The following is an 11,667-nucleotide window of genomic DNA, read 5'->3' on the forward strand; positions in this document are numbered from 1 at the left end:
TAGTGAAGTTTAGTGTTAAAAACTAAACGTAAAAACCCCATGTTAATTTATACATTTATTAATTGAATTTAAATTAAAACTACTCAAAATAAAATTTTGTATCTGTTATGTAAAATATACGTAACATTAAATGTTTTGATATTATAAGATAGTATGATGAAAGTAAATAGGTACTATCGTTAGTAGTGTATGTGTTGAGATCAACTATCGTGGACCCCCATTTTCGTTTCATGGACCCCCAATTTTTTTTCGCTGACGTAGACCTCTTGCAGGTTGTCATAGACCCCTAGGGGTCGATATAGACCATTTTAGGAATCTCTGCTCTTTTGATTTGGCAGATAAACCTCTAATATTGGCCTATAAATAGTTCTTTTTTCTTCTTTTTTGCCGATGTATCCCAACTGCAAGATCTTGTAAAAATGTCGCCACAATAACCTGGTCTGTGCTGCCCGTATCTAGACTTCCGACATCCGACTTTCCGTGATCTTACTCTACGAGAGAACCTTTCGTTTCCATAGCCATAGGTTACACGAGTGATATGCCTAACATATGGTTCTATATATAAAAAAGAACAAATGAATCAATAACTAACTAATTCAATTAGTTTCGGACCGCGTTAACCCAGATCTATCAAAAGCGAGCAGTCATTCGTAAGCGATATTTTATTTGATAAGTTAGCCCGATAATTCGACAAGCGACGTCCTCTGGGCTCCCGGATCAGCATCTGATGGTTTATTAAGGAAGGCATCGTGTTACATCTCTTATATTTTTATACCCACGAGATTACAATACAAAAGATTGATACGTGTAATGTTTCGCCTTGATATTTGAAGAGGATTTAGAAAAAATGTATTTTTAAAAGGAAACTTAAATAATATTTCTCATAATATAAACAAAATTAACTTTTATCTTTCGATAACTGTGCAATGAATGTAGGTGATCTAACAAGAAATTTGTTTTCCAACAGGACATAACCACATGTCACATAGTTATCGATTCAATAAATAATTCAAACTAAATTTCCAAGTCTCACAGTTTACCGAAATTCAGCTGTTATCTCTTCATCCCGATATACCATTAGGTATTTTTTTCTAATGTTGTAAATACAGTCAACACTGACCTACCTGACACAATTGCAGCCGAAATAGATCAGAATTAATTAACATATCTACGACAAACAGGTCTGAGACGTGGTCATTTACGAAGGGCCTCACGAGAAGGCTCAAGGTCACCCAGAATCATGCAGAGGGCTATGTTCGGAGTTTTATTGCGTGGTCGAATCACAAAGAGATCCGCAGAAGAACCAAGACAACCGACGTAGTTTTAAGAACTGCTTGTCTGAAATGATAGAGGGCGGACCACGTCGCTCGTGAAACCGATGGCTGTTGGAGCCGAAATGTTCTTATGTGAAAACAAGGTAGTAGACGCGGCGGGAATAAGCCCCCCAATAAATGTCGTCGGTCCATCTATTGGGTCGCTTAGTGTCGTGAGAGGTCGCAAGATGAGGGCCGCGCAGGACCAGTCTTCGTGGCGATCTTTGGGGGAGATCTATGCCTTGCAGCGGGCGTCTATCGGCTAAAAGCAAGAAGAAGAAGATACATAAACACGGCGGACAACTTTTCGAAGGCATTAGTTATTTTTCATAATCCATTTTGTAGTCTTTACAACAGTTAGTAGACTTTTGTATTAATTTTACAATACAAAATTATACAATAATCTTTTCGGCCCGTAGACAACTACAAAGACAGATCTCTCCCAAATATATCTATGGAAGGATATACTATTATCGCTACGCGTGGAGGGTGGGTTGATGATCATAGTGTGCTTATATGGTGGGCAGATACGCTGCTGCATATCCTCTGGAAATTTGTTTATTATCTGTGACAATCCTTTATAAAGCACAGTCTGAATAATATAGGATTGTCCTAGGTTGTTGAATATTATTTAATGGAATCAGGCGTTCGCGGAAGTCCATCCTAAGTAAGAAAAGGACCAATATTTAGCCACTTCCGCACATGCAGTGGTAGTCGTGCACAGACTCTGTGTTTGGCACTAATCGGTGTAACATAACTCCTGAAGATGCCCCGTGGAGGGGTGAAACACGTGTTGAGTGATTTGATGGTGGCGGTTGTATGATTCACATTGTTTGCCGCATACGCATTTATCGGCGGGCTGGCGGGCGGTGCATTTCCTTGCACGACTACCACTGCATGTGCGGAAGTGGCTAAATATTGGTCCTTTTCTTACTGTTGAATAGTATAGTCGAATCCGCGACCTATCGCAATTCCCAATCCTATACCGATACCACTGCTCGTATACATGTATAATCGTTATAAAATAATTACACTCATTTGTTGTGTAATAAATATTTATAGTTTATAAACAAACATTATAAACTTTACTTCTGGCCGCAGGTAACATAACGATGTGTTAATGATGAAGTTGAAAGGCCAATGTGACTATTTATATACAGAGTGAGTAATTGTTACAACATAAAACCAAATTGTAAGCAATTAAAAAGCAATTTAACTTACGATGTCTTAATTGTGTCTAATTTATTTGCTGTATAATGTGAGTAAAGACATAAGTTATTAGGAGCAACAAAACCAAAAAAATATTTTATGTGGTGCAATATTCAAATACATTGAATTTTTTGTGAAATAACTACCTACTCATCTAAACTGAACTTACCATAAACAAAGTAAATGAATACAATAAAATCTTTACTTGCATTACAGTGTAAGTAAGTAAAATGAACGAAAGAATATTCGACAATGATGACAATAGTTTATATTAGTTAGGGCCAAAAGTCTTGTCGCAAATAGTATATATAAACTTGTAATAAAATACTTTTTGGCCGTATTCTTTTCTGTCTGTCTGGTTTTGATAACATTAAAAACGTTATATATAAAAAAAAAGAAATTTTATAAAATTTTGAGTTATTTTTTTGTAACTAAAGAAATACGACACATTTTAAAATTTACTTCAATAATGAAAAAAGAATAACATCTAAAAAAAATTCTCATACACTATAGACAAAAGTAAAAAAAAATCTTTTTTATATCTAGAATTTGTTACGAGTTTTCATATAAAATGCAATGAAACCTTTTCTCCGTTCAATTATCTCAACAGAAAAGAGTCTTAAATGTGCTACATAAATTGCTTCCAAATATAATTCATTCAAATGTTTGAAGGCGTATCTGTAACCAATGTGTGTTGCCATTGATATGGATCAAAGACGTGGTAACCCAGAAGGTTATGTTTGGAGATACGCTGCGTGATCTAGAAGAACCAAATTCACAGACGTAGTCCAAATAAATGATCGTCTGCAGTGGCAGTGGGCATAAGGGGGGCGAAAGGATCTCGAGTGGTGACCTCGAGCCCGTACGCGACGAGGGTACATCCTTGTCTAGCTGGTCTGACGCAATAATCAAGGTCAGGATGTCGCTGGAGACAGCTGCGTATGACTGGTCATTGTGACGATTTTTGAAGAAGGCCTTTTACTTACAGTGGATGTATATCGACTAACATATATAAATAAATTAAATATATGATTTCTCTAGTAAAATGCTATGATCTCGTTCAAATAAAACTTGGTTATAATTTGAATCGTTTTTGCTATCATAATACATATTATCACTGATCTATATAAAAAGGTTTCTTGCTGTATAAATAATAATAATAATCAAAATAATTTAATCAAAGTTCAGACTAATCCATTACTTTATAAACACTTTAATGGTTTCTGCATCGAAAAGTTATTGCCTCACATAATTGACTTGTGTGATTGGATCCCAAAGTTTTTGGTTTTCGATTAGAAGACATGTTATGTACTTTGAGTTATGATGTATGTATTTATATGTACGTAGATCTTGTTGTAGTAGGCCTCCCTGAACGCGAAATGCCTTGCATTGGGCGCCTATTGCCTAAAAAGAAGAAGAGAGATCGAATTTTTTTTTTAAATTGTATCTCTCTTCTTCTTCCCTGTAGTATATTCTATGCGAAAAAAGTAAACGTTTAGGCCGCAACATTATTTATTACATTTTGACAGATGACTGTTATTATTAGGAGAAGGACTTGTTAGTGTTTTTTCATTGTGCATTATATATATATATACATACATATAAGTCAGACATTATGAAGTAATTTGACGGGTTCAACAACGCGAATTCACAAACCGAGGCTTCCGAAATAACCTTGCAGTTTAGTTGTTTAAATTTTTTAACCAAAGGGCCTACTGAACAATGACCTCTCAAGTCCATAGAATTTGTAAATGACGATAAGGTGGCAGTGAACTTTCATTAAATTTTTAGTGCCCCTAAGTTTTTGGGGAAATTTAGTTCCTCCTTTCATGTAGATGCAAGGATCTTAGATTTTCGGATAATTTTTTTTCAGTTTTTTTACATACTTTTTTCTTCCTTCAGAATATCTTTTATGTCTCCATTTAGCCCTTCACAGCTTCATGAGAAAGTTAATAATTATTCAAAATACTGTAAAAAACAACATGTATATAGTATACTAGTTACACCATCGAGTTCGTCTGTATGGAATTCAAAAAAATATTTTATTTAATTTTTCATTTAAGAGTTTTGTTTTTCTTGAATAAAAGTAGCCTAAGATACTCCATATTTCATCAGATACCTACCAATATAAATCGCTTCAAAATCAGTTCAGCCATTTCAAAAATAAATACTAGTAATATACAGACAAACAAAAAAAAATGTTTGTTTGGTATATATACTATATTTATATGAAAAACAGAAAATCCGTTTATATTTATTCGTATAGATAAAAAATCAATTGAATATATTAAAATTACTATAAATAAATTATATCAAAAACAATATAAAATGAAAAGAAAGAAAAAAGTGTTTCGTTTAAGACATTTTCACGGAAAATAGAAAAGTAATAAAAGATTTAAAAAAAATATTCCTCCCAAAGACATTTTTAAAACAAATCTAGATAAATTAAGAGTCATAGAAAATTATTATTATCTCCTACAAGAGTTTCATATCTGGAATTTTAAAGAGCATAAACTACATTTGTGATTGCACATTAAATTGTTCCCAGCTGTCTTTTCCCTCCGTGGATTTTAGCAAGATATTCTCTTTCGCTTATCCTGTTTTCATTGGCCCTCGTGAACACATTTTATATAAAAATATAAGTATACCGTTTAAATTGTTAAACATTATCTATAATAAGCATTGGTAACCCAGCGGTGGAGGACTGAGACTGACGATCGTGAGCCACAGGTTCAATTCTCCGTGTACAATGTTATAGATTTCACATGTTGTGTATTATTTATACACTTTTTATGTACGCCCTAAACTGACAGAATCTCCATATTAACCAAGACTATTATTTTGGTATTTTTAAAAGTCGATGTAAAATAAACTGTGATATAGATAATAAGAAAACAATTATGTTACTATTAAAATAGGTAAATAAATGTAAAAATCAAGAAAAAACAAGCAAAATAAAAGAATATGTAAATGTAGGATTCTGTAGTGAAGACGATGTAAGTGAGGCAATGTACGAAAGGAAAGCAAAGAAAAGATATTAAAAAGGATAAGACAGGAGTATGACAATATTAATATTCAGTGAAAAGAAATTAATTGTATAAATAGTCAATGCATCCAGAGATTGTAAAGGACGCAAGGATATTGTAATATAAGAGATTTTGAAAGACAAAAGGTGAAAGTGAAATAAAAGATTAAAATGAAAAAAAAAATACTTTACCCACAAAAAACAGGAAAGAACGAGAGGTCCACAAAAACGGAGGTCATTAAAAATATATTACATATAACTCTACGACACATGACCCGTATTATTCTCTGACGTCATCAATGGAGCAATGGCGTGAAGTGAGTCGCGCTTCTTGACGTATCTGTGTTGATATTGCTACAGTACAAGGCCAACATGTATGTGTAACGAACGCGTTTTAAAACACCGTGTATCTATTTTAATACAAAACAAATGTAAGCTCGTGTAAGTTAAAGCTAATGAGGACATGAAGTGCAGAACCTATTTGGTGCTATTTTCACTGTTCGCTGCTAACTTGGTAGATCAACCGGCGCCCGAAGTAACAATCGAGCAAGGGATTTTGAGCGGTAAAGTGAGCGGTGATGGGTCGTTTTTCGAATACATCGGCATCCCGTACGCGAGTACAAGCATCGACACTAGGTTCAAGGTAAATTTTCATTTTAAACAGACGTTTCTGTTGTGGTTCATAGTTCGTAGAGAATTTACGTTTTCACCTGGAAATTTTTACAATTCTCTCTTCTGTTTTTAACACGTTTTACTAAATTAGTATACTATCTGCCCGTATGTACTACTTTTTATTACTAAAAGTTTTTGAACTAATGCAATCGATTATAAAAATAAATTAATAAATAAAACGTATTTCAATGTAATGCTTCAAGGTAAAGGTCTTTTATTATTTTGCTTGGGGTCAAATGACTATCATTATAGATATTGTTTTTACTATTTCCTTTGCAATTTTTTTTTGTACGTCGTTCCTGAGCGACGCGAGGCACCAGCAGGTAGATACGGCGTGAGTAAGACCGTCACTAGGTGGACTGATAAAATAGTTCAGGTTGCAGTAAATAGCTGGATGCAAGCAGCGCAGGGCCGGTGATACTGGTGATTTTTGGAAGAGGCCTACATCGTATATACATATATATATATATTGATATGATAATTCATATATATTTTTTATTTATTTATTGTATCTCTAATACACAGACAGCGCACGTGTCTATTTATAATAACGGGTTATATATTCTTATTTTTTTGATTGCCTTTTTGCTAGTCACTGTGTTCACTAAGTTTAGTTATTCTAGTATATTCTTAAACTATTTCATCACTTAAACCTAACACTATTTAAAACTATAATAATCTTTTTTTGAACTTTTAAATTTTGTTCGAGTTTTTTATTATTATTTAGTAGTGTCTTGTTTGTTTATTTTTTTACAACGCCCTAATCTCTACTTCTTATCATTACGGTTCGTGCGACAACTTCCTCATTCCTTCTCCATATTGCCATCGTCAGGTTGTACACCAGTAGCTGTGCGGTCGTTGCGGATTTCGCCACATAGATGAATCTTGAGTCTCATCCGTCCACGCACGAGTTCGTGTGATGTCATAATAGCAATATCACAAGGTCACGCACATAGCCCAAATTGCCTCGTTAGTTAGTGACAATTTCTTCATTACTTCAAGTAGTAACATGAGAAACACTTTACATATAAAGTCCGAAATTCAGATCCTCCATAGCTTTTACATAACAATAACCTCCTTTGAGACCCGGGTCCTCGTCATATCACCTATCTGCCTAGATCAGACAATGAACTTGTTTATTGCCTTCAAAATAAAATATCATAAAGAAATTAATGTATTCTAGAATAAAATACTTGAGACATGTATATATTGGTATCATATATGTTATATACCATTCGATCCACGCTAGGTCTCTCTTACACTGGTGATTCCAGCAAAAGGATATCTTCCTAGTAGTATGAAGTTACGCAGCTAGCCATTTTGGCTGTGTGCAGCTTCAAACTTGAGCGCTGAAACAGAAGGTACGCGACCTAAAAATTTTACTTTGGCAGATTGTCTTCCAGTTACAACGTTGAAGTTCGCACGAAGAGGGACTATTCCCGTGTAGGTGTGTAGTATTGTGACTGCTGTGCAGTGGAAATGTTGCAGAACGAGGACTGCTTAGCGGTCGGGGTCTTGAATCCTAAAATGATATGAATGCGGTTCATAGCGCCTTACGGGAGTCTGATGTGAGAAGTTCATTCTATGATAGCTTTTTTATATATTTTTTTTATTACAGGCGCCTGGACCACCTCCGTCATGGAACGGTGTACTCAAAGCGGTTGACGAGATACACTTCTGTCCGCAGTCCACTTCCATCGGTGTCCTTGGTACCGAAGACTGTTTGAAGATCAATGTATATGTTCCTGCAATAAGAAGGAAACCTTTACCCGTAATGGTCTACATCCACGGCGGAGCATTCCTCATCGGAGGCGGCGGGAAATTCATTAACGGCCCAGATTTCATTGTAAAGAAAGACGTTATTCTAGTCACATTTAACTATAGGTTAGGGGCTTTAGGATTTCTATGTTTGAGAATAAAAGAAGCGCCTGGTAATGCTGGATTGAAAGATCAGATAGCAGCTTTAAGATGGGTCAAAAAGAATATTGCAGCTTTCGGTGGAGATCCAGAAAACATTACTCTGTTTGGAGAGAGCGCAGGGGCTACGTCTGTTTCTGCTTTACTGGCAAGTAATCTAATAGATGGGTTGATTAACAGAGCCATTGTTCAAAGTGGTTCTTCCGTTTCAAATTGGGCAATAAATCGTGACCCAATTTGGACAGCAAGTCTGCTTGCAAAATCTCTAGGTTATTCCACTGAAGATCCTTTAGAACTATACGAAATATTTTCTAGGATGTCTTATAAGGAACTAACATTGGCAAAAACGAGAAAACCACTTACAATGTACTTCGACACTCAGCTGATACATCTGCCGTGCGTTGAAAAATCAATTCCGGGCGAGGAATCCGTAATCAATGATTTACCTTACAATTTATTAGCGAAAAAATCTAAAAGCGTTCCTGTAATTTATGGTACGAACAGTAGGGAAGGACTCTTTTTAATATCCGGCGACACGGAGGAATCGCTCGATGAGAGAAACGGACGATATTTGTTCGCGTCCGATCTGAGATTTCAGACGGAACACAAAGCAATTGTTGAAGCAGATAAAGTACAAAAGTTCTATTTTGGAAACGACAAAATTAGCATGAAAAATTTAATGAATATGTCGGAATTTTACACGCATTTATATTTCGAGATTCCATCTATATTTGAAAGTGAAATTTTGACAGAAAAGTCTGGTGCCGTTGTTTACAATTATTATTTCGATTATTCAGGGGGCAGAAATTTTATGAAAAAACGCTCCGGATTTACAAAAGAAAGCGGAGCCTGTCACGCAGACGAGTTGTTCTATTTATTTAATTCTATGATACTACCTTTTAAGATTACTAAACAGGACAATAAACTCATCGATGTTATGACAACGCTTTGGACTAATTTTGCCAAGTTTGGGTTAGTATTATTTGATATATTGGCTATCAGTTTCTTTGTAAATTATTTGCTTTACAACAAATTAGATGTACAATATTGCTAATATGTAATTGGTTAGGTGTGTATGAGTTTTGTGTTTTGAAAGGGGTGGATGTATAGTTCATATGCTCTTATATAATGTATGGCATACCATACAGTAAGAACAAGCCTTTTCAAAATTCGAACTACCATATACTGAAAATATTTATTGTTTACATCTGTCCCTACAGTTTGAAGCTATTGGCCTATGCAATAAAAAAAATTGTAATTCATAGTGATCACTGTAAACACAGTGATTGGAAATAGACGTAAATTGTGTTTTAAACAATTTTTGTTGATAAGTAAGCTATACTATTAACCCATTAGAGACAATAATTTTATCATTTATTTCTGATTTAAATTCGATAATCGATTTCTAATGATTATAGTAACATTTACCTTTTTTATTTTAGGAACCCAACACCTGAAAATTATGATGGTCTAGTTAAATGGATACCGAGTACGAAGGAACAAATAAACTTTTTATACATAAATGAAGATCTAAAAATGGGTCCTATTCCAAATCCAAAGGCGTACAGATTATGGAAGAACATTTATGAGAAATATCGAATTAAAAGTGTGAAGTGATGGAACTTAAGTCGTATTATTTACACTTTAACTACATAAGAATTTGAGATTATTGAGTATTATTAGCTATTGTAATAAAGGTCACTACAAAACAGATAAAATATTGGTAACCAGATGGCGTTAGTAGTATATTAAACCGCGCTATCGTTATTACGCTCCAGGTTACATTAGAAACTTGGATAAATATTGATTTGTATTATTAAATAAGTTCTCACAATTCATCACCGACAAAGCTTTTACAAGCCTCCTTACATATCCGAAACTACGTGATTTACATCCATTCATATGGACACCTAGTTGCATTACGGATTATCCTTAATAAACTTGCTCTTTGAATGCGTGAGCAAACTCTCCCACTTTTGGGACCTAGTCCAACCACACTTTAAGTTTGTAAATATGACTGGTAGCTAGTAAATTACTACCTTGTGATACTTGTTTATAATCTGTGACAATCATACATAATTGTGAGAATAATGTAAACATGAAACATGATAATCGAATTCGTGAACTACCGCAAATAACAGTCCTGTCTCACTGAACTACAACTGCTTGTATACATGTGTGAGATTTTTCCTGGCCGCTATGTTTTAGAGGTAAAAACAACACGAAGTCCGAAATAAAAGTGTATATACACATCAAAATTAACAAGTATTTATATCGATAAAAAAGTTTGAAAAAAATATTCAACCAATAAATGTCGTCAACCAATCCCAATTTCCAATCCTAGAATTATTGTAGGGCGCTCGCTTTCGCCCGATGGATATAAAGAATTATATTTCTGTGGGATTCCCCTTTTCGATGTGCTGCTTACGATGACGTAATACAGTTGCTACTCGAGTATAATCTTTATAAAATAATCACCCTCATTTGTTAGATTTGTTGTATAAATCTTTATGGTCTGTAAATAAAAATGAAAAAACAACTTATATTGTGCCATACGTAACATGATCATCTATTAATAATTGAGAAGTCGATGTGATTATTAATGTGCTGGAAATGTCATGATTACATTTCAAATTGATAAGTTATTTTGTAACAATAAAGATTGGGTGGCTTAAAATCAAATGTCAATATAATCGAGGTAAAAATAAATTAAAAAATCTGTATAAAACTTCATGAGTAGATATAAAAAATAGTTTAATATTTTCGCTTCACAACCAGTGTTGTTTGTTAATCAATAAATACGGACTGTACAATAAAGTAATACAAAACCTTACGAAATTAGTAGAAATAGCTATAAGTAAGAAAAGGACCAATATATAGCTACTTCCGCCAATGCAGTAGTAGTCGTGCAATAGCACAGAGTGACTTTGCTTGGCACTAATTGGTGTAACATTACTCTTGAAGATGCCTCGTGGAGGGATGAAACACGTGTTGAGTGGTTTAACGGTGGTAGTTGTGTAATTCGCATTGTTAGCCGCGTGCGCATTTATCAGCGGGCTGACGGGTGGTGCACTTTATTGCACGACTACTACTATTATACATTGGCGGAAGTAGCTATATATTGGTCCTTTTCTTACTTAGGATGGTCTTCCGCAAAATAACGCCTGAACCATTACATACATAGCTTTAAAATATAACCAATATGCTTCACAGCCTTACGTTTCATTATTCATACCTCGCATACCTCTACGTTTGACTTTTTATTATGTAGTCAGTGTTTAGCTTTTGCGATGACTTTTGTTTCACTATAATATAAGATCATACATATTAATTGCTTTTTTTAATGATAAGTACGACTTGCGGGCCAAAAGAAATTTCTCAAAATAGACTTTGCAACAACAGCTTAGAGTGTATTACCAAAAATAAAATGAAATTAATGAAATAAAACGGAATAAATCAGAATAAAAAGGAAGTTAATTATTGTCTATCGTAACTATTATATGAAAGGCGGGCGAAAATCTTATACAAAAA

At 34.3% G+C, this 11,667-nt stretch overlaps 1 protein-coding gene across 1 annotated transcript; it reads left to right on the forward strand.

Moving 5' to 3' along the window:
- Nucleotides 1-5,909: 5,909 nt before the first annotated feature.
- Nucleotides 5,910-9,799, forward strand: LOC137931301 (juvenile hormone esterase-like). Its single transcript, XM_068774746.1, has 3 exons — nucleotides 5,910-6,190; nucleotides 7,838-9,108; nucleotides 9,579-9,799. Exons 1-3 carry the CDS (start codon nucleotides 6,011-6,013, stop codon nucleotides 9,751-9,753), a joined length of 1,626 nt encoding a protein of 541 aa, XP_068630847.1. The 5' UTR covers nucleotides 5,910-6,010; the 3' UTR covers nucleotides 9,754-9,799.
- The last annotated feature ends 1,868 nt before the right edge of the window (nucleotides 9,800-11,667 follow it).

The sequence above is a fragment of the Battus philenor genome, unplaced genomic scaffold (genome assembly GCF_028537555.1).
Source record: "Battus philenor isolate CCGP_79_NKW_IND1 unplaced genomic scaffold, ilBatPhil1.0.hap1 SCAF_7, whole genome shotgun sequence".
NCBI lineage: Eukaryota > Metazoa > Arthropoda > Insecta > Lepidoptera > Papilionidae > Battus > Battus philenor.